Source organism: Talpa europaea, assembly GCF_964194135.1.
Source record: "Talpa europaea genome assembly, chromosome: X".
Classification (NCBI taxonomy): domain Eukaryota; kingdom Metazoa; phylum Chordata; class Mammalia; order Eulipotyphla; family Talpidae; genus Talpa; species Talpa europaea.
In genome coordinates, this window is record NC_140081.1 from 9851879 (window position 1) to 9876243 (window position 24365).

The 24365-nt window shown below is 47.8% G+C and overlaps 1 protein-coding gene across 4 annotated transcripts in view; it reads right to left on the reverse strand.

The window, feature by feature from the left end:
• MAP7D2 (MAP7 domain containing 2) overlaps nucleotides 1-21357 on the reverse strand; it is a gene marked incomplete at both ends in the record, with an annotated part of 76354 nt that extends 54997 nt beyond the window's left edge. For all 4 annotated transcript variants that reach the window (XM_084259164.1, XM_084259163.1, XM_084259161.1 and 1 more), the window contains one exon: nucleotides 21231-21357. In XM_084259164.1, coding sequence (XP_084115290.1) covers nucleotides 21231-21357 — 127 coding nt within the window. The remainder of the gene's footprint in view (nucleotides 1-21230) is intronic.
• Between the last annotated feature and the right edge of the window lie 3008 nt (nucleotides 21358-24365).

Here is a 24365-nt window from a genome sequence, read left to right on the forward strand (position 1 = left end):
GCCACCCAGATCATCTCGAGCCCGTTCAAGTAGGTCTCCCGGACTAAAGCAGACACGGGCAGGGCTCCCACCATCACCATTGTGTTTTTTTGTTTTTTTTTTTTTATAGAGGCATGCTTTTTTACTTATTTATTTATTTATTTGTTTGTTTGTTTGTTTTATACATGCACTGGGTACAGTCAGAAGCACGGAAGGGTGAGAGAATTCACCAGAGCCAGAGCGGGGAGCAGAGCAGGCAGAAGGACCGAAGTACACTGCTGAGGGGAGCAGCGGGCGGCAGGAGAGGTCTGCGCGCCATGTGGGACCCTCCTCCGGTGGCCGGGGAGCAGCGGGGGATCGAACCGGCTCCTCGGGCGCGGGCAGCTTCGCAACCCAGCGCTCAACCGCTGCGCCACCGGGGAGGCCCTCACCATTGTGTTTTAAGGCATAAACAAAACCCCAAACTTCTTCCCCAACAGGAGTTTATTCTATTTCTCTCAACCAAAGTACACTGCAAAACACAAGGCAGGCAGGACAGAGCTTGTTTGAATCGTATGCTGCGCTTGTCTCTCATGTGGCTCAGAAAATTCCACAGAAAGGGCCTGCTGGTACTCGCTCCACCCTCAGCAATACGGAGAGGCCATGGGCGGGCGCTCCAGAGCAAACCTGGGAACCAAGGCGCTGATAGCTTTGTAACACCGAAAACAATTAGTCGGCTCACTAGTAGGACCCTGACCACCCTTTCTTGTTAAGGTTATTTTGTTTTGAGCAAGACGCGTTGCTTTGATTAAAGCCACCAGTGGTCAATATTAAATGACAACTCTTCCTCGTGACATTTCCGATCAACACAGCATCTTGTGAAAATTGTCAGAGAGCATTTGTAGTTCCAAAGAGATGCGCTAAAGGCGGCTGGTACACTCTGCTTTCCTGGTGTTGGCCCACCAGCTCCTGGGACGATTGGAACATAGACAAGACTCCCAGTCATGGGCTGTGGTTCAGTGCTCCGAGCACCTAACCTGGTGCCCTGTACACAGCAGGCACACAAGAGCGTCTATGGCCCCTGAATACCAGCTACCGTTGAGTGAACTCTCAGACGTAGCTTGTACTAAGGCTTAGTACATAGGGGGCTGTATTGAGTGCGCTGCACACATCACTTTCTTTGCATCTCATGAGTACCTCATGCAGTGGCATTTATTACTCTTTCCCACAGAGCTGAGAAGGATTCAAGAAAGAAGCAACTTGCTCAAGGTTCCCTAGGTAATAAAAGGAGCAAAAGCAAGATTCAAACCCAGGGCCTCTGGCCCTGAAAGCAAAAAGCTGTACCAAGCACACCAAGACTTCCTCAAGCACAAGCACACCAAGACTTCCTCACTGCCAGCAACAGCAGTTGGCAAGCTACCTACCTACTGATATTTGCGGATTTTGAAAGTGCCTTACCATTAGTGATTAATAAACATCATTTCCGCCCAAGAAGCAGTGAGTGGATTTACACATCTAGAAACTGCCGCACTTGCTCACACTGATTGTTCATCAAGACCTGCCCAGGGCAACTTCGGACCTGCAGGCTAGATATTCTCAGTGGCCTAGCTCTGCCTGCAGCCCTGTCCATGAAAAGACCTGGTCTCAGAGCGGCAGATGAAGGCAGGTGACTTACAGGGCACTCCAGGGCATGGTGATTGCTCTCTGTCCATCCCTGTTCTTTTGGATGAATTCCTGAAGCCGTGCCCAATTCACCAATTCACCCACTCTGAGAGGTATTTAAGAGGATTTGCAGCTAACCTGCTAACAGCAGAAGAGTTTTTATAAAAGCAAAGAAACAAGGGTCAAATGACAAGGTTGCAACAGGGAGGGGTGACGGAAAATGCTGTTAAACCAGGATGTAAGAAAGCTGGCCAAATTCAGTGGTGACAGAGTATATTAGTGGCTGGGCTGCCTAGGGCTTGGGGCTGATTGCTAGTGGAAATGGGGTTTCTTTTGGGGTGATGAAACCGTTCTGGAATTCATATGGTATCGGTTGTACATGGCATGAACCTGTGAATATGCAAAAAACCACTGAAATGTACACTGGGAATGGGTGAATTGTACGGTATCAAAAAAAAAAAAAGGTAAAGCTTGCCAAATATCAGAAAACCATTTCCAAAGCATAAAATATTAAAACCACAAGTACATGACAAGAACAAGGGAAAGTCTGCGCATCCTGGTATAAATGTACGTATGAAGGACAGGTAGTAATGAAAGTAGAAGAATTTTATTATTTTCTTCAAAACAGAATAATCTGAAAAGGCATTTATTATAAATGATCTGCTTTATGTTTGGAAATACAAGCAGATACAGAATTTGGGATCAGAACCAGAGAAGCCACAGAACTAGTTCCGAGTCAGGAAGGCACAACAAAGCAGGAAGAAGCCATGCAACAACCTGTCTGAACCTTTAGAACCAGGCTTCCAGAACATTCCTGAGGAGTCTGACCCATTTGTGAGGTTATTTAACACCCCATTCATAGAGTAAAGCCTCACAAATAGATGAAAATATGTCAGGTGGCAGGGGAACTTAGTTCTGATTTTCAGTCTGAAAGCCTCGCAACAGAAGAATATTCCTGCTTAAGACTGTGCAGCATTTCAAGGATTTGATACAAATAGCCTTGATTTTTAAAGAACCTCACACTAATCCGAGAGCTCCTTTCCTTATAGCCAAGCTGCCTTGAAAATTCTTCCTCTCTGGGCCTCCCCTCACTATGGGGCAATCCGTAGCCTCTGCAGCGTGAGTTCGAGCCCCTTGATCCCCGGCTGGCCAGGGAGCAACCCACATGGCGCAGCAGACCTCTCCTGTTTTCGCCCACTGCTCCCCTCAGCAGAGTATTTCAGTTGGTCTGTCTGTTCTGTTCCCCACTCTGTCTCTGGTGGGTCCTCTTGGCCCCCACCCCCACATCTCTGGCCTGTACCCCAGCTCTTGTATGCATGAATAGACAAATCTTTAAAAAAAATAATAAAAAAAAAAGATTCTCCCCCTCTGGTTCCTAAGAGGCTATGAAATGTAAAAATCATAGACCAGCGGGGATGATTGCACAAGCTTGTGAATATACTCAAAACCACTGAATTATACACTTCACCAAGGTGAAATTTATGTTCTGTGAATTGTATTTCAATAATAATCTTTAAAAAAAAATCAGGGCCAAACACAGAATTACCATATGACCCAGCAATCCCACTTCTAGGCAGTATAAACCCCAAAGAACTAGAAGCAGGGACTCAAGCAGCTACTTGCACACCTGTCTTCATAGCAGTGCTGTTCACAAGAGCCAAAAGGTGGAAGCAGCCCAAGTGCGCATTAACAGATGAGCGGATAAGCACAATAAGGTGTATCCCTACACTGTAGTATCACTCAGTCCTCAAAAGGAATGGAATTCCGATACGTGTTACAACATGGCTGAACCTTGAGGACACCATGCTAAGTGAAGTAAACCAGCCACAAAAAAGTAACTACCATGAACCTGTTTGCATGAGTAGAACAGGAAAATGCATAGAGACACCAAGCAGAATATTGGTTATCAGGGATGAGGAGGAGAGCATTACAGAGAGTATTTAGTATTTAAACACATTCTGTTTAGGATGATGGAAAGTTCTGGAGATAGATAATGGGGCACTAATGCCTCTGAAACGAATTCTGGTTAAACGATCAAAATGGTAAAGTTTGCTATGTATATTTTGTCACAATAAAAAATCTTTAAAAAAAAATCAGGGTCCTTTGTCCTAAGATTCCACACTTGCCATCTGCTTCGGGGTAATAAAGCAGTACAAAAAAGATTTCGTAAGTGAATACCCTCTTTATATTACAAATTTGAGAGCAAAACATTTTAATTTGCATTAGTCCAGTTTCAGTTAACTTTAATGCTCACATGACTAAAGTGGTGATTGGAAAAGAAGGATCGAAATCATCAAAGCAAGAATGAACAAACAATGATGCCTTCCTCTCGGTATAAAGTAGCGTAGAGCTATAAGATAACTCCCTATACCAGTGCTGTCCCTTGGAACTTTCTGCACCTATGGGAATGTTCTCTATCTCTTCTGTCCAACACAGCAGTCACACGGGGCTACTGAGCACTTGAAATGTGGCTAGTGATCGGAGGAGCTGAAGTTTTACTCTTACCTCATTTATATTAACTTAAATAGCCACGTGAAGCAACTGATCAACGCACTGGCGAGAGCAGAGTCTCAAATCCTCACCATAGAAACGCACAGCACAACCATCAAGTCCATGTTTTGCCAATGGTCACATGCAGTTTCCCCAGTTCCGGTAAGTTGGATGATTTTTTTCTTGAGCTCTGGGTCAATTTGTGGGGCGAAGCATCTAGCAGCAGATGTCAGAGAGGGGCAGAGGGGCACTTATTCTACTCTCTTGCGTGCTCCGCGGGAATATGCTAACCTCACAAAGTGGAAAGAGAAAGCTCACCAGGACTCCACAAACACGCTGCTGCGGTCCTGTTCAGCCATCCCACCCTGGTATATGCCCTGGCCACGCCACTCCAGGCACAGGCATGCATCCACCCTGGCCATGCTGGCTTGTTCTCGACCAGCCAGTGAATCACACATCTACTTATTCAAATGTAAAGCTGTGACACAGCCAGCACGGGCCCACTGGCAAGCCCAGCATAGGCCCGTAACAGCAACGCGTACCCTGTAGTAATGCTTTTCTCAAAAGCCTGGCAGGGAAGTCTTCCTGTGAGGGCAAGAGGCATCTCCTGCCACGTGGCAAGGTTTCCCGCACATGCCACTCTCTAGAGCATCAAAGTAATGCCAAGCTGCAGGAATGCTGCCAATGCTCCAAAGGCCTGTAAAGATAAGACTGAACCCATGAAACTAGGTGGGTGCCCAGCATAGAAAACTGGGGAATAGACTAGAAAGCAGAAAGAAGTTACTCCTGCCGGCACAGACCCAAAGAAGGCACAATCCTGTCTTTTGTCTAATACTAACTCCACCTTCCAGGTTTGTCTCCCTGATTCCCCGACATCTGCATCCACCACCCTGTGACCGGGGGCCTCCGAAATGGATTTCTGCTCTGGCATCACCTTCCTCAGGAATGTCAGCCTCAAGTTTCCAAGGGGGTTCAAGTCTACACATGTGACATTCCCCAAGATCAAGACAGACAGCCATGCTTACCTTCCATTCTCTCCTTCCACAAGAGAAGCTGCAGTACTTTGCTACATGAGCAGAGTCCAGGGAAAAGGAAAACTTGGGTGTCTGCACAAGGGCCAAGATCAGACTCCCCAGAAGCCAGCCTGCCCGAACTACATTTCCCACCCTTCATTTACATACACATGAAGTCATTTCCAAGCAATGCCCTCCAGGACTTGAGGCCCAACCTTCTGCTAGGGCATTACTCACTTCTAGATTAACTATCTTGGGAAAGACAGCAGTGTGCAGAAGCTAGAAACCACGTTTCTTGTTCTGGGCCTATTTTCACTTGGGAGAAACCCTACCTCCAGCAGGATGGGGCTGTAAGCATGGGTGTTCATTTACATCTTCAGCTTTCCTCCCTTCTCTGTGGAAAACCACCCTCAGTCATTTTTTTTTTACCATCCAAGGAGCACTTATTCAACCAGCCACTTATACAACCTGACTCATAAGGTGTGTACAGTTTGGTCAGACAGACATGCAAAGAAATATTTATAATATAGTACCAACGAGTTGCAATAAAGCTATATTGGAGAAAGAAGGACACAGCACCTGGGAGTGGTGTCTGTGCATCTGTCCCCAGGGCATATACCAGGGGGCACGTGACATGGTTAAAATATAAAAGGTTGACAATACGAAGTGCTGCCAATGATGTGGAGGAACTGAAACTCTCATGTTCTCCTGGCAGGAATACCAAAGGGTCCAGTCATGTGGTTGGCAGGATAATGGCTCCCCAAGGGCATTAACTATTTTGCATTAGTTATCAACACTAATACAAGAAAGAAAAGAAAAAGCTACCGAGAGTATGTGATTGTGGGAGGCTTCAGAGAGGAGGTGCTGTGTAAAGCCAAATACTGGAGGATGAATGTGGCAGACACAGAAAGGAAGGGAATTCTGGGCACAGGAATAGCACGCACATAAACAGTGAGGTGCAAACAGGTGCAGAGTGTACTGGGTACTACCAGCTGGGGTGGTCACTGCCACAGAGAGGGGGCTAAAGGTGTAAGTAGTAACCTCATCCCTACCCATCTAGGAGACCCCACAAGCAGTTTAGATTATACTCACGCTAGACAGACATCTGAGGAGGTTAAAGAAGAAAGTGGCAATTCAAAAAGATATGCATCCCTGTGTTCACTGAACACCATTCACAACATCCAAGATATGGAAAGAACCCAAATGCCCAACGACGGATGAATAGAATGAGAAGACGTGGTATATATACATAATGGAATACTACTCAGCCATAAAAAAGACAAAATCTTGCCATCTGTAACAGCACAGATAGACCTTGAGGGGATTATGCTAAGTGAAATAAGTCAGAAGGTGAGAGATCATTTCACTAATTTGTGGAATATAAAGGGGGAGAGCAAATGAACAAGCAAAATGTAACAAAATCAAACCCTTAGACCCTGACAAGAGAATGGTGGTTACCAGAGGGGAAGGAGGGAGGCGGAGTGGGTAGAAGGAACCAACCGGTTGGTTGGTTTACCAACTGGTTGGTAGTGGATGGTAAGTGGAAATCTGGTGGTGGAAGCGTGTGATATGTACACTCGCTGAGGTGAGAAATTATATACCTGAAACCTACACAGTGTTGTAATGTTACCTCAATTTAAAAAGCAAACAAAAAACCCCCAAGAGTGTGACATGATGGATATGTGCCAAGAGGGTGACCTAAACAGAGGGACAGAGACTCCTAAGTCTCTTGTGATAAGTCAGGTGGTGTGACAAGGTATGACCCAGGCAATGGTGATGAGGATGGTCAGGAGAGGAGGAGGTGGCAGAGCTCCCAGTTCTGGCTGTAATGGGGGAGGGGCTGGTAAGACTGTAGGCTCCAAGCCTACACACTAGCAATCTTGCTGACAAGAAGGGTGAAGACCAGACTACTCTACCCTCGGCCTCCTGGGCTTGCCAGTGGGGGATCACAGCATCTCAGAGTTAGAAAGCACCAGTCAGATTTCCTAGCATTCCATCTCACTTACAATCAAGTGAGTTCTCACTGGCCAACGCCAGAGGCCACAGTTTCTGAGGAGCAAGCTGCAACAGGAGAGCTGAGGCTTATCTAGTTTAGCAAGCAAGTCCCAGAGAAGAGGGAACATGATTAATTCAGCCGTGGTGCCCAATGCCCCCAGATGTCCTTGCCAACCTCACCACCAGCCCCAGGTTTCTCGCGCTTAGGCCTGTGGTCTAAGATCCCACCAACTTCTCACTGCAAAACATCTCCCCACAGACCACCCAAATCCTGAACAGCTAACAGTTTCATCTAATGGTCTGGTGATGTCTTACTGGTCTGATATCTCCAACCAAGTGTGTAACCAAAATGGAGGTGGGGACAGAAAAGGAATGGCTAACCATGGGCACCCCAGAGCCACCAAGAGACAAAAATAAGTTCTTCCTATGCAAATGGCCAACAGGCATATGAAAAAATGTTCAACATCACTTGTCATCAGGGAAATGCAAATCAAAACTACCATGAGATACCATCTTACACCAGTGAGAATGGCACATATTAAAAAAACTAGCAACAACAAATGTTGGCGAGGGTGTGGAGAAAAAGGAACTCTCCTGCACTGCTGGTGGGAGTGCAAACGGGTCCAACCACTATGGAGAGCTGTGTGGAGATTTCTGGACCTACTAAACATAGAGCTTCCATATGATCCAGCAATTCCACTCCTAGGTATTTACCCAAAGGACACAGAAACATCAATTCCAAAGAGCACCTGCACCCCTATGTTTATAGCAGCACTATTTACAATAGCTAAGCTTTGGAAACAGCCCAAATGCCCAAAAATAGATGACTGGATCAAGAAGATGTGGTCCATATACACCATGGAATATTACTCAGCATTCAAAAAAGATAAACACATGCAATTTGCAGCAACATGGATGGCGCTGGAAGGGATCATGCTCAGTGAAATAAGCCAAAAAGAAAAAGAAAAATACCGGATGGTCTCACTCATAGCAGGAATCTAGAAAACCTAAATAAGGGACCAGGAAAATGAATAACTATAAGAAAGTGAAAATCAGAATCAACAAAAAACTATGAACCAGAGACACTTTTGGGGGGGTGGGGGGCGGGAGGGGAGGGATTGGGATCAGAAAGGGGGGGTTGCAACTGTATGGGGAATATAAAAATAAAATTTATTAATAATAAAAATAAAAATAAAAATGAATGACATTGTAACAGTGGTATGGTGAAAAAAAAAAAATAAGTTCTTCCTGTTCCATCAGGGCCTTACAGACCTGTTATGAACCAAAGAGGATAGCCGCCAGCTGGGTTCTTGGTGGCCTACACACATCTGAGTGGTTAAATGGCAAGTGCCAAATACCAGAGTATGGCAAGGAGAAACCAAGAATAGGTGAGTTTGAAGTGACTTGGCTGAGGTCTCATTCCCAATCTCACAAAGTCAGTCAACATCTAGTTAAATGCACAGTCCAGCCACAACTCCGTGTGGCAATTTATACTTAAATTATTTAAAATCAGACACAGCAAAAATTCACTTGCTCAGGGCTTAATAGTCACATGTGGCCTGGTCATAACATGGAACAGTCCAGGTGTAGAGCATTTCCATCCTCACAGAAAGTTCTACTGGACATGCTGTCTCTCCTGTGTGGCATCTCCTGTTGGAACGGGCCTGATTATAAGAGGTACTTACTCTGAAATCATTCTTACATGCCAAAGTGGCAAGAATCCTTTTAATTTTCAACAAATGAAGATGAAATTATGTAAAACAAAGGACATTCAACAGTCCTCAATAGAAAGGCATCAAGTTTTTCAGGTCTCTTGGTCAAAACTGAGAGAAAATGAAAGACAAGAGAAATGAAAGCAGAACAGGGCAGTGGAAAACAACCCATTGACTGTTCTCTGAAAGGGTTAAATTAACCTCATCCCAAAAGAGAAGGCTAGGTGGGAATTAATGGACCATTAATAAGAAGCAGTTATTCTCTAGAAATAATCTGTGGCTGAAGAAAAAAAAAATCAAGTGAAGTGGAAATTTAGATGGATGAGGAGAAAAAAGGAGAGCGGGCACATGCTCTGCAGTAAGAACATCACAATCAGAATTAGAAATTTTTAAAAGAGGGCTTTTAGACTGAAGATATAACTAAAGCTGTTTAAATAATATTGGTGGCCTCGCTAATAAAAGGACTGCTGTTGAATTCTGTTCATAACCTATATCTCCACTGACGGCGGTCACAATATTTCACCCCCAATTATCACCCCTGTTCGGGTCAAGAGACCTGAACATGCAAAATTATTGAGGTAAAGAAGAGAAAAGGCCCTGAGAGGGACACCACCCCTAAGCACTCTCGAGAAAAAGACAGTGACACAGAGCGCTGCTTCACAGAGGGCTTTGGGCCCTGGCCCAAGCCTCCGGCTGCGGGCTTCCTGCTCCGTGCTTATTAACTTGAGGTATTCAATGGTGCTCTTCTCTCGTTCCTTCTGCTCATATACAATACAGCAGAAATAAATACGCGACGTGGGTGAGAAAGACAAAAACAAGAGCAGGGATAGAAAAACTGAGCTAAAAATTAATCCAATGCATCTATTCATGCAAGTGGGGTTTTTCACACTCCCAACTTCCTAAACCCGCAGTGAATCTGCAAAGACTTGGGGTCAAAGGTGCAGGCAAGCCGAATGCTCAGGCAGGGGGACAACTTGCAGGCCTAAAAGCGAGTGTCTGCCCAGTGAGGCCTGTACAGCTAGTACCAGCTCAATCTATAATCAGACTGAAGACTTGGGAGGAGGAACCAGCCTGTGATGTCACAGCAAATGCTCAATGACGTGGTCCCCAGAGTTAGGGTGTCTGTCCTGTCAGCCAAGAGGGTGGCTTTTGTGAGCTGGCACTAGGAAGACACAGCACCAGTCTGGGGTAGAAAGGCCAGAACTGACCTCAGAGCCCACAGCAACAAAGATTAACAGACTGTATCCAGCAGACGGGATGCCCCACTGGACCCCGGCACCACACCAGAGGAGCCTGAGGTGGCTAATACTGCTCTCTCCCACTAGTCCATTACTTTTATATAAAGCTTTCTCTCACCGACTCAACAACTGTTTGGTGAAAGCATCTTTCCATTAAGTACACCCAAGCAAGGGATCCAAGATAGACTAGGTACCCTCACATACCCCTTCCTCACACCACACTCAACAGCATAGTGACCTCACTCAATACCATGGTACCCTATATGACCAAGGGGCTCATTCTAGACCACTAGACCTTTCTGCCATGATGGAAATGCTCTAGCCACTGTCCAACGTGGTAGCTGCTAGCCACAGTTGGCTACTGAGCACTTGAATTGTGCTAGTCAAAATGGAGAGGAGCTGGAACAGTAAAATACACACTGGACTTTGAAGACTGGGCACAAAGAATAGAATGTGCTATCTCCACAGGAGGTTTGGCCGAGGGTGAATGAAGCACGTGCACACATGGAGAAATAAAAATCTAACGCCCAAATTACAGACGTGTAAATGAGTTACAAATTTAATTAAAAAAAAGAATATCGGAAAAATGGTGGCATTCTACTTCAAGACTTCAAACTATATGATAAGGTATAATAATTAAGACAGCATGGTACTGGAATAAAAACAGACACAAAGACCAATGGAATAGAATCGAGAGCCCAGAAATAAAATTATACATATACAGACAACAAACCTATGACAAAAGAGCAAGGAATATATACTGGAACAAGGAAAGTCTCTTCAATACATGGTGTTGGGAAAATTGGAAAGCCACATGCAAACGAATGAAACCAGACCACTATTTCTCTCCATACACGAAGATCGACTTAAAATGGGTAAAGGACTCGAATGTAAGACCTGAAACCATAATATAAGCACATAGGCAAAACACTTCATGACATAAACTTCAGAAATACCTTTGTGCATCCACTACCAGCAGCAAGGAAAACAAAGGAGACTGCATCCAGCTGCGAAGTTTCTGTAGAGCTAAAGAGACCCAAAATAAAGAGACACCTCACTGAATGGGAGAAAATATTTGCACTCCACACATCTGACAAGGGACTGATAAAGAAAATCTACAAAGAGCTCATACAACTCAACAGAAAGAAAACAGCCCGATCAAAAAAATGGGCAGAGGAGCGAAACAGGCACGTCTCCAAAGAAGACAAACAGATGCCCAACAGGCACAGAGAAAAATGTTCATCATCACTTATTATCAGGAAAAGGCAATCAAAGCCACCAGGAGCTACCCCCTCACACCTGTGGATAACAGCCCACATCAAAAAGGCCAGAGACAGTAAGTGCTGATAAGGGTGAGGAGAAAAAGGAGCCCTTTTACACCATGGGTGGGCGTGTGGACCGGTCCACCCTTACGGAAAGAAGCGTGGGGATTCCCCCAAAGACTAAAAATGGACTTGCCATGCTACCCCTAAGTACCCCATTCCTAGGTATCTATCCCCAAGATGAAAACACTAATTTGAAAGGAAACCTGTACTCCCATGTTTACAGCAGCACCGTTTACAACGGCGAAGCTATGCAAACAACCCAAATGCCCCCAGACAGATGAGTGGATCAACAGGATGCATAACACGACGGATGTATGACACTACTCGGCCATCAAAAAAGACAAACTCATGCCATTGGTAGCAACATGGATGGAGCTAGAAGGGCTTATAGTAAGTGAAGAAAGCCAACAGGAGAAAGAGAAATACTGGATGAACTCACTTACATGTGGGCTAGAGAGACACCAAACAAAGGGTCACACAAAGACAAACTTTAAAACCAACCCTTGAAAGCTGACCACAGACCGGAGGCATCCAGGAGAGGAGGGGAGAGAAAACGGGAGGGGTGAGAAGAGGGGAGAACACGATGGACCACGAAGGACTGTGGGTGTCTGGGTGGGGGGAGAGCCACAGCGGGAGGAGGAGAGAAATCCTGTGTTATCTAAATATTAGCAAGTACGTGAAACAAAACAAAACAAAATTAATTAAAAACACAATGGACTATGGTGGAGGACTTCTGGTGCTTTGACGGAGGGTGTGACCCTAAACGTGTAAATCATATACAATGTTGTAAACAATGTTACCTTAATAAAAATAAAATTAAACAAAAATAAAAAGGAATGTGAGCCATTTCATTGATAATTCTTTATATTAATTATATGTTGAACTACTAATGCCTTGACTATATTGGGTTAAATTGTATTATATTAATTTCACTTGTCTCTTTTTATGTTCATTTATTTATTTTTAAAGATTTACTTACTTATGCATACAAGAACTGGGCTGTAGCCAGAGATGCAGGGGGTGAGAGGATTTACCAGAGCCAGAGTGGGGAGCAGAACAAGCAGACTGACCGAAACACACTGCTGAGGGGAGCAGCGGGAGAAACAGGAAAGGTCTAATGCACCATGTGGGTCAGCTCCCTGGTCGGGGATAGCTTCATAGTGCTGAGACTTAACCTCCTGTGCCACCAGGGAGGCCCCTCACTTGTTTCTTTTTAATTTGAATGTGGCTATTAGAATATTTAGAGATTACATACGTGGCCTACATCCTATTTGTATTTGCCAGCACCAACCTATACTATTACTTAGTATTTTTCTTTAAATTTACTTTATATTCATAATGAAAATATTCATGAAATTAGCTTGATGCACTTGTTATATCTTACAATACAATTAAAGACTCTACTACACCCTCTGGGAAATGTAGGCCCAGAACAGAGCTACTCAGAGTGTGGCCCATGGATGGTGCCAGTATCCTGTTCTGGAGATGTTATCAGCCACATGAACGTAAAGTGAGAGCACGCATTTAGAAAGGTTAGGAGGCAGCATGCCGTCTGTCCACCTGTGACTATGCAGGTGCTTCTTTTCATCAACTTTCTCCCTCTGCAGGGCGGCAGCTTCCTGCCTGCCCGTGACCTGTACCAGGCCAGGACTTCAACTCACTGACCTCCCTCAGCAGAGGCAGCTCTCCTCAAGGCCGCCCGCCTGCAACCATGCAGGCCTCTCAGCAAACCTGTCCCTTTGGGGCAGCTCTTCCTGCCCGCTGGTGTCTATGCAAGTGTCTTTTACTATCCTATCCCTTACTATCCTATCCCTTTTCAAATAAACCTGCTCTTTAAATATTAAAAAAAAAATAGAAAGGTTAGGAGCCATCTGACAAAGTAATCTGACATCCTTGAAAATAATTATTAAAAATCAGGACTGGATTTTCTATGGCTTTCATATTTTATTTTTCTTTTTAATTGTATTTTAACAAGATACTGGTCAACAGCAGACTGGAAATTAGAGGGGAAAAACCAACATTCGTCCTTCACCAGTTAGTTACTCATTGGCCTAGAGCAGAAAATCTTCCATGGGCCTTCCAGAAGGTTGAGCAGAGAGGTGCAGCAAGAGCCGCAACCCTTGGCCACACCCACTGCAGTGAACTACCGCAGGCAGGCATGCTGAGGAGATCCTCCAAACCCCAATAATAAAGGCCAGTTCAGAGAGGGCTGGGGGGCTGACTCCTGGCAACCCAGGACATTGTTAAATGGAAGTCCTCTTCCTCTAAACATTTTAGTTAACGAAAATTGTACTCTAATCCTAAGAAATGAGTCCTCATCAGCTTTGGTGGAAAAAACCAACTGTGAACTAAGGAAAAGGCACACAAAATCCTTGAAAATATGGATAGAGAGTTCTGAGTTAGCTCTTGAGAGGGGCACAGAAGATGAGGGGACCCACGTGTAAAAGGAGCTTGTTATAGTCTCTTTGGGAAGAGACAGTGATGCGGGGGTTAAAAACACTTACCTCTGGAATCAAGCACAGTTGGGTGTGAGTCCTGGCTTGCCACTTACTGTGTGACCTTGTAAATTACTTAACCTCTGATAATTTCAGTGTACTTATCTGTCCTGCAGATAATCTCCAAAAGGGGAGATTCCTCCTCTCCAAGTAGGCACATGCCACTCCTCACACCAAGAGGTGGAGTCTGTTTTCCCTGCCCTGGAAAGTCAGAGTGGAGTCTATTTTCCCTGAGCTGGCCTGGTGACTTGCTTTAACCACAGAATGCAACAAAAGCGGCAATCCAGGACTTCCAAGTCCAAGGCCACAAGAGAACTGGCAACTTCTTACTCTTGAAGCAGCTGCCAAGTTGGAAGGATGTCCATGAGCCCCTGGGACTAGACATCTGGACATTCTGAGCCAAACTGAGCTCCTGGATGACTGCAGCAGCATCAGCAACTCACCTGGAGCAGAACCATTCAACTGAGCCCATTCAACCCCTAGAATCTTGCAAAGCACTGCGTTTTGGAGTGGTTTGTAACAGGGAAAGATAAGCAAAGCAACTCTAAAATGAGGGTAAAAACAACATAAAAGGTAGTTGTGATGAATAAAGTAAAATAATGAATGAACGGGGCCTCCCTGGTGGCGCAGGAGGTTGAGAGCAGCGCTGTGAAGCTGTCTGCAGCCTTTGCAGTGCCGGTTCGATCCCCGGGGGCCGTGGAGATACCCACATGGCGAGCAGACCTCTCCTGTCTCGCCCGCTGCTCCCCTCAGCAGTGTACTTCAGTCAATCTGCCTGTTCTGTTACCGGCTCTGTCTCTGGTGAATCCGCTCACCCTCCCACATATCTAGCCTGTATCTCGGTTCTTGTATGTAAAAATAAAAATAAATCTTTATCCAATCATCTATTTTGGGGCATTTGGGTTGTTTCCATAGCTTAGCTATTGTGAATAGTGCTGCTAGAAACATAGGGGTGCAGGTGCCCTTTTGAATTAATGTTTCTGTGTCTTCTGGGTAAATACCTAGGAGTGGAATTGCTGGATCATATGGAAGCTCTGTCGTTAGTAGGTTGAGGAATCTCCACACAGCTTTCCAAAAATGAAAATTGATGTAAGAATTATATAAAATAGGGCCTCCCCGGTGGCGCAGCGGTTGAGCACTGGGTTGCGAAGCTGCCCGCAGCCTCTGTAGCGCCGGTTTGATCCCCGGCTGCTCCCTGGCCACTGGAGGAGGGTCCCACATGGCGCGCAGACCTCTCCTGCCGCCCGCTGCTCCCCTCAGCAGTGTCCTTCGGTCCTTCTGCCTGTTCTGCTCCCCGCTCTGGCTCTGGTGAATTCTCTCACCCTCCCGTGTTTCTGACTGTACCCAGTGCTTGTATAAATAAATAAATAAATCTTTAAAAAAAAAGAATTATATAAAATAAATTAAATAAAAAATAAATCTTTAAAATAAAATAAAATAATGTATGCAACTGCTTATGGTGGCGCTTGGCAACCAAGTGCTCAACAACAGCACTGTTTATTCGGGGCTCTAAAATGAACATGTGTGTAGTGTACAACCTGCGAGGTTACTCCCAGGTTCTGAGGGTTCCATGGCCCCCCACAATGGAACCCACAGCAAGTGAAAAGGCAAACCTCTGCAGGGAAAGCAAGTCCTGGCCCTGAGGGGCGGAGAAAGCAGAGTGCCAGTTCCTAAGCCTCTGATGCAGGCAGACCCACCAGTGAATTTCAAGGCAACCACAATATATGGGCACCCAAGGCTGAAGACGGCCATGGGCGGAGCCCAGAGCTCTCTACAGCGCAGAGTGGATGGCTGCTGCCAGGCCTAGGGGCACTGAGGGGGGCCCGAGGAATGGCAGCTAATGGGTACGGGGTTTATCCGTGGGGTGATAGAAATGTTCTAAAATTGATTGTGGTGATGGCTGTACAACTGTGAACCCGTGGAAAACCACTGACTTGTGCATTTAAATGGGTGAGATGTAGGCTATGTGAATGCTGTCTCGTTAGAGCTGTTCCTGCAAAAATGGGTAAGGAGAGGGTCAAAAGGGAGATGCTGAGACCATGAGAGAGCAAGAAGAGCTCCACAGGCTGGCTGGGGGCTACAGCGCACCGGCCTATTTGGCATTAAGAAGGCAGGTATTCCTGATGGTGAAGGAACCCCAGTGCCAGCCAGGAGCCATGTACCCCGGGGACAGACCCTGTCGTTCTGCGGCACCACAGGCACTTGTCTTGACGCCGACAGCTGTCCCCTCCAATGTGCTGTGAGTGTGCGGTTCGCTCTCACTGTTCTCCTCTGGCTTAAATTACAACCAGAACTCTGATAATCACAAGGCCCTTAAAAAGAAACTTCCTGGCTAGAAGAAACGCCTCCTGAGAGCAAAGTAGACCAAGGCCTACATTCCGACAACCCTCAGAGACAGATGAAGGGGCTCCCGAGTCCTAGTCCACGCACAGCTCTGATATTGGGGGGCAGATGCACCCTAGCCAGATATGTGTTAGGCACTAAGCAACCCCTTCCTGCTGCGGGGCCCCATGGGCAACCACGCTCAAGCATCTCCTCCTCCGGTACTGCAAGGGGGCTGGAGGGCAGCGCCATGAAAGTTTTCAAAGAGCCCACTCAGCACACAAAAAGGACCCCCAAACCAGGCAATACGGTCAGCATGACCCCATGCCACCCGACTCAAGCACTTCTATGCTGAGCACATTCAGGGGTAATGCTGGTTAAACACTCCAAGGCCGGGCCTCCCTGGTGGCGCAGCGGTTGAGCGCTGGGCTGGGAAGCTGCCCGCAGCCTCTGCAGCGCCAGTTTGATCCCCGGCCACCGGCGAGGGTCCCACAAGGCAAGCAGACCTCTCCTCCTGTGCCCGCTGCTCCCCTCAGCAGTGTATTTCAGTCATTCTGCCTGTTCTGTTCCCCGCTCTGGCTCTGGTGAATTCTCTCACCCTCCCGCGCTTCTGACTGTACCCAGTGCTTGTATAAATAAATAAACTAAATCTTAGAAAAAAAAAAGCCAAACACTCCAAGGCCTCCAGATAATTTACTAGCATCTCCCAGAAATACCCATTTCTGCATCAACCCTGCATATCCTTCTGTTTTGTAAGCCAACTAATCAGTCTAATGGCTACTGAAGGTGGGATGTTCTTCTAAAGAACTAACGCAGAAGATCTCATTGGAATGAGAGAACATTCTTAAATCCTGCGGAGGAAGAAGGGTAGGAAATTAAATGATGGGCTCTGGCCAGTTGTGTCACTAGGGTTGGGACATCAGAAGAGAAACCACTGGGGTCAGGAAGACTTCCAGCAGTTTCCTTGAAAGTCCCGCCAAGTCCAAGTCCTTCACTGCCACCACTAAACAAAGCCAGATGCCCCAGACCAAATACAACTTTGTGCATTTACCTCCTGACCAGAGAGTTCTTTCCACTGCCAAGGGGGCTCGATAATACGTACACATGCACGGACTCAACCTGCTCTTCTTAGGTCAAAGCAGTTTTAGGATTAAAGTGTTCAAGAATGGTTTTAAATGCAATTTGGAGAAAGGATAAAAAATTCTGAATTCTTGGGGGCCTACTTTCAGCCTTTGCTACTCTCCCCACTCTTCTGTGGCCCCTGTGGGGGGAGGCTCTCTTGAACACTCACTTTGCACCCCTACTTTCTCCTGAAGGAGGGCAGGGGATGGAGGACATGCAAGCAGAAGGACAAGCAGGGAACCTCATCTTACCTCAAAGCAATTTCCTACATACTAGGAAACAATGGGCAAACCCGAGTTTAACCCAGTAAACGATAGCTACCCACAGAAGGCCCTGGAAAGTTCAACAGGCCTCGGAAACATGCTCAAACTCCTCCACCAACATGTTTGTTTAATCCTATTCGTGAGGATTTACTGAATACTCAAACCAGTGAAGCTGTTCCCAGCACAGTAAGAACATGGGTCACAGACCACGTGCATGGAAAGTCTCTGGCCAGGTAGGATGGTCACCCAGTTGGCCTATGCACCGGGGGCACTGAGGGAGGCTCCTGTAATCTGGCCCCAGGCCTTGTTCTCATGCCAGTGAAGCATGGAGCACACACCGTGTGTGGGCACCATGAACAGAGAGAGTCCTTCATCCTCCAAGCTGCGCTTTTAGCTCCCTACCCTGTTCTTAAGCCCATTTTATTTTTTTCCTTCCCATTTGGCCTTTGCTGATTTTTAAAAATAATTTATTTTGGGGGGCTTCCCTGGTGGCGGAAGGGGTTAAGTCTCAGCACTATGGAGATATTGGTAGCCACTGCTGCAGGAGTTCGATCCCTGCCCAGGGAGGTGACCCACATGGCGCCACAGACCTCTCCTGTCTTGCCCGCTGCTCCCCTCAGCAGTATATGTCAGTCAGTCTGCCTGTTCTGCTTCCCGCTCTGGTGAACCCTCTCACCTCCACCCCGTACCTCTGGCCTGCATCCCAGCTCTTGTATGCATCAGTAAAATAAATCTTAAAAAAATTATTTATATGTAGTTTACACCATTGTTCATTTTTTTTTTTTTTTACAATATTTGCTTTATTTTCTCAGTGTAGTCCCCACAGGGCCTCCCCAGTGGCACAGTGGGTTGAGTGCAGCGCTGTGAAGCTGTCTGCAGCCTCTGCAGCACGGGTTCAATTCCCAGCTGGCATGGCAGGCCTCTCCTGTCTCGCCCGCTGCTCCCCTCAGCGGAGTGTTTCAGTTGATCTGCCTGTTCTGTTCCCAGCTCTGTCTCTGGTGAATCCTCTCACCCTCCCGCACATCTGGCCTGTATCCCTGTTCTTGTGTAAATGAATAAATAAATCTTAAAAAAAAAAGAAAAAAAAAGAGAAAACTGAAGATTAGAGATGTCAAGTAGTTTCCCCCAGGTGAGACAGCAGGAAGGGGACGAGGGAGGGGGGCATTCACACTGGGGCAGTCTGGATCACCATCTCCTCACTCTGGCTGCAGCAGCCGCCACAGCACAAGGGCCGCTAGCTCATTCCCAGCGGCCCAGCCTCCGTCTGCCAAGAGGACCGCAAGGGGACTGCAAGGCTGGCACCAGGGGGAGCGCTGCGCTGGTGGCAGAGAAGAGAGGGAAGAAGCTCCTTAATTCTGCCTAGAGAAAGTGAGCCCCCGAGAGGAAAAGGGGCATGGCAGGGGGGTGTCATCGCCAGGGTAGGGACACTGGACCGCCACCTTGAGGCAGTGGGACGGATGATTATCTGCAGATTCTGCCTGCTGGCTGAGGTAGTCAAGCCCCAGGCGCCTGCTCTGCAGTCCTTACACTGTGCAGGCGCAAAAAGCACAGCAGCTTTGGTAATTTCCATTGGGGAGTAATTCAAAGAAAGGCCTCACAGGCCGGGAATGGGAGCAGGCACGCATTTCAATTTCAGAACCTGCGGCTAGAGGAAACAAGAGAGCTATTCCCGCAGGTCTTTGGCAACTCCTCCCAGGAGCTCCACTGCCAACTCCTCTCCCCCAACCGCGCCACCAGGAAACTGTGGGGCAACCCCAACATTCCAGGACTTTCTGTCTCTGAGGGCCCTCCAGCACTTAGCACAAGCTTAGAAACAATGGCTGACCCTCACCAAAGAGGGGGTGAATCTCATTAGCTATGGGGCCCAAACACAAAGCCCTTTGGGACTAAGAAGAACCGGTATCCAAGATGGTTTATAATCAAGCCGCTACGCTTGTCTGAGGACAACACTGTTTGACGAAGCACCGAGGCTCACTAACATTCAAAAGAACAAACCATGGTACTACCTGGCAGTTAAATTGAGCACACCAATTTTTCCACACCAATCTTACAGCACACAGAAGTTTAGCTAATATTCTAAACCTTCACACAACACAATCTACCCACACTTCCAATTTCAAAGCAAGGAAAAGAGCTTTACGCTAATCTTGCTATGAGCAATGTGCATTAAATGTTTCTAAAATAAGTTTCCAACAAGAACTTAGTAAGAATGTCCCCTTATTGAGTTCCTTCAAATAAATTAAAATCCCACTCCTAAATTCAAAGGCCAGCTCTGCCTTGAAAACATCTAAAGAACCTATTATTTAAACTGCCAACACAATAAAAATGCACAAGGCAACACATCGCCTTCCCAAAGTTGTATTCTCCTGGCCGCATCCCCGCCAGCCGGTTCTGAGGGTGAGGTGTGGGTTCTCCCCTGGAACGGAAGTGCTCCCTAGTCACAGTCCTGTCATCCCTGTGCTGTGGGATCTCTTAAATTCTGCCTTAAAGTACATGGTGAAGAAAGACAAAATCTGGCTAAGATTTAAGCTCCTGTGAAAGATGGACATGATGGTCCAAGCAGAAAATACCTGCTTCGCCCGCTCCGGGCATGAAAAGGATGTTTTCAGTGACGAACGACCATTTCCCTTGATTTCTTCCCTTCCCTTGGGTCACCGTATGGAAAACACTCAGGTCCTCACTATGTGGTAATTCACTGACTCGTACACTTGAGATCTGTGCGTGGTCTTTTTTTGGGGGGGGAGGGGGGCGTAAGGAGGTGGATGCATGTTACACTGCAGTAAAAATGCTTTTGAAACAGCTCACATGAACTTAAATAAAACGTTGCCAGGAAAAACTGGACGAAATCAGTGTCCACGTTGCTTACACCGCCGACTGCAACCACTTCACGAAACGTTAGAAGACACGAGACCCGCTCATCGAAAATTCTGCCAAACGGCCTCCAAATCTCCCCCAGCTTGGCTCATGGCAGGCAGACGGCTCGGGGGCAGCCCCCCCTGGCTCCCGGCAGGGGCGGTCTCGCGGGCCAGGAGGCTCCGTCGCCGCGTCGCCACGAGAGCGGGCCGCAGGCGGTCAGACCCCCCGCAGACAGCAGAGGCCTCGGCGCGCACGCGGGCGGCGGGGGAACCCGGCTCCGGGCTCGCGTCCGCCAGCCCCGGCCAGGGGGTGCCGCGCGGGTCCTGCCCCCCGGGGACGCCGCCGAGCGCCAGGCTGGACCACCTCGGTCACGGTCTGCAGCGGTCGCTCGCGCGCGTTTCCCAAAACGCAGAGCGGGGCCGGCGGCGCGCGGGCTACGGCCGGATCCCCGGGGCCGCCCTCTCCTGGCGCGGGGTGCATCAAGCGTGCGCCCCGGCTCCCCGCGGCAGACACACTTGCCATCCACCTCGCCGCTCCCGAGCGCACCCACTCACTCAGGTGATTCCAGAGGGGACCCCGGCACCGGCATCACGAGGGGCGCGGCCCCTCGCTCAGCAGCCCGGGCGACCCGCGGTCGGCGGAAGGGCGTTCATCCCCGCTCGGCGTCGCGCCCCCGCCGCGCGCGCGCCACAGCCGCTGCCCCACGCTGCCCGCGGCGGATCCGCCCCGCCCCCCGGAGGGGCCGAAGCCCCACGAGCCCGCTGGCCCCGGGACCCTACCTGAAGGCCGGTGGTTGGGGGGCGAGGTTCGCACCGCGCCGGGCTCGGCCATCTTCCCAGGGAGCTGGGGGCCCCGCGCCGGCCCCTCCGTCCCGGCTCCCGCTCCGCCGCCGCCGCCGCGCTCCATCAGGCTCAGGCGGCCGCACAGGCGCACTGCCCGGCCCGCCGCGCCGCACCGGACCCGCGCGCGTCCGCACGCGCACGCGTCCTCACACGGCCTGCGCACACGGCGTGCACGTGCGATGTGCGCACAGGTTCTCACGCCGCGCACGCGCACCGCGTGCACTTGCGGGAACCCACCGGCCCGCACATGTTATGTGCGCACTAGTTGTCACAGCGCGCGCACGTACCACGTTTTCACAGGCGCGCGGACACACCCCCCCGCCCTGTCAACACACTCAAACCTTTAGAAACGCAGGGTGCAGTTCCTCGCACAGAGCGTGCACACACAGCCTCGCGCAGCGTGGACACAGCCAGCACTTCGTACAAGTCCTCACCCGGCATGCACAAGTTCTCACAGCCTGCACTTGTCCTGCCACTCGCATGCACGCGCTAGGCGTCCACACGCATCTGGGCGCCGGAGCTCAGGAAACGATTCCGGCCTGGGGTTTCAGACAGGCGCCCCTTGGGCCAGGGCCCCCCAGTGCAGCACCGGAACAGCCACACCCCTATCTCCCCCGGCCCTTGCCCCCCGCCCCCGCACACTTAGATTCCCCTTCACCAAGCGCCGGGTTTCCCTCACCCCAGACCGGCGTTCGGCCCCCGCGGGCGCGTCTCCTGTAAGCCGGCGCGGTCGACCTTCAAGGAAGGGCAGGCACACGCGGCCGGCTGACGGGGGCCTTCCCACCATGCCCGCACTCTCGGCGCACATGACGCGCCCTTGGGAAATCCCTGCCAGGACTCTCTCTGCGACGGCAAGCGAGAAACTGCTCAACAGGTAGCCTCAGAAGTTGGGGAGCGGGAAGGATGGGGGGGCGTGCCTTTCTCCTGGGCATCCTTTTACCCCTGCCACGAGCACTTCCCAGCTTTTCAAAAGCAGACTTAAGACTTCTTTGCACAGCCAGCTCAGGGCGTCCGGCGTTGACCACAGCCCGTCCGGCGTTGGCCACAGTCCGGCACAGCCCGCCCAGCGGGGACCCAGCCCAGGGGATGCCTGGGGCGCACTTTTCTCCGTCGGACGACCAGCCAGCGCCCCGAGGTTTATTACTCCCGGAGAGAAATGCATGACTGAAGAGCAAGGCTAGTTTCTTTGGCGGGTGATGAGAATATTCTAGGGTTTAGATTATGGTGGTGACTGACTGAAAGCATACTCAATAACCGCGGACTTGTATATTTTAAGTGGGTGAACTTTATGGTATGTAAATTACGCAATTAGCAAAACAAATTTAAAAAATCAAGCTGAAGTCCTCAGGAGGCAGCATCCACATTCTTCGCAAAATGCTTGGAAAGAGCCCCTTTGTGGCACAAAAATGTTAGGAACATGTGACACTCCCAAAGGTGAGCCGCGAGTAGGGCTTAGCGGCTGAGAAAGCCAGGAGGGTTGAGACACAAATGGGCATGAAAGTGGCCAAGTGGGCGCTGGCCCTTGGGCTGTAAAAAAAGGCTGTTTCTAACCCAAGAAAATTGAGCCAAGTGACTAAGGGAAAGGAAGCTGTTTTCACTCTTTCACAGATTTTGGATATCATTTCTAATTCACCCAACTCCTGCCTTCATGGCGTGCTGACATGGAAGTGTAGAACCGCTCCTAGTTTGGTTTTTTTTTTTTTTCCCCAAAGGGTATGCACTTCCATTCCTCTCAAGTCACTTTCGTTAAATGTATTTGTGTAGCTCAGTGTTGTGACGGATGCATGGTTTCCATTTATCTAAAATATTTTGCCTAAGATATTTTTCCTTGCTTGTAATTGTTTGCACCATCTGTCCATTGCAGCTATATACGAATCAAAAATACATTCGCTATCCATTCTGATTTACTCTTCTGTAAGTTACCTGTTCATTCTTTGTGCATCTACTGGCCTGCTTGTCTTTTTCCTTGATTTCCAGGCATCTCTGGAAAGATAAAAATCTAGTATTCTAGGTAATTCCTTATGGGTTTAAACATTCCAAGTACCTCCCCCTAGCCAACTAACCTTTTCAAGGATTAGCACAACTTAATTTTGAAGCGGAAATCTATTTTAGAAGGCTTCTGATATGGAAATACATCTGAAACATACAAAATTTGAGTAAGTTGACAACACTCATATATCCTTTACTCAGGTTCACAACTGCTCTAACATTTAAAATGTTTACCCCATTTACTTACCATTTGTGCTCTGATCTAGAGCTCAGTATTTCTTTATCCTGTTTTTAAGTAGCATATAAAAATATATGTATACACACACATACATTACAGATGTATTCATGGCCCTTTACCTTAAAAGTCAAAGTGTATTTCCTAATGTTATTCTGACACAACCATAATCAACTTCAGTAAATACAACATGGATGCAGTAATTTTATGTAATTGGCTGCCATTTCCCCACAGAAGAGGTACTTTTCTCTTGCAACAAAAAAGCAAGCAAGGTCATGCAAATAATGTAGTCCTCATCAAAACTTCCTCCTAGTTCCTCAAGGCTATGAAATTCACCCATTTTTTTTTCACCTGATGGTTTGTGCTTTCAGAGTTCATTAATATAGACTTCACTAGCTTCAAAGTCTCCAGTTTCCTCCACTATAGACTTGCCTTTACTCTAAAGCATTTTATGTTCTCTATATGGCGTCATAGGTCCAAATTTACTTTTCTCTCTAAAATGTTTTCCCAGCACCACCCAATCCTTTCCCCAGTGACTGACTTTTATCAGCTTTCCATGCACACAGGCTTGATTCTAAGCCCTCTAGTCTTTTTGTTGCTGCATCTATTATTTATTATGGTTTAGTGTGACTTAGTATCTGTTCCTCATTTAGAAAATCATAATTACAATATGAACTTACATTAACAGTAACTTTTCTATTCACCGTATCATACTGGATTATTAGTATTATATTGAAATCAGGGGTTAATTGGGGGGAAATCAGCATTTCTATAACATGTCATACTACCTATGAGCACAATGTCTTAACTACTCAAGCCATTAAAAACAACAAAAAAGAAAGGCATCA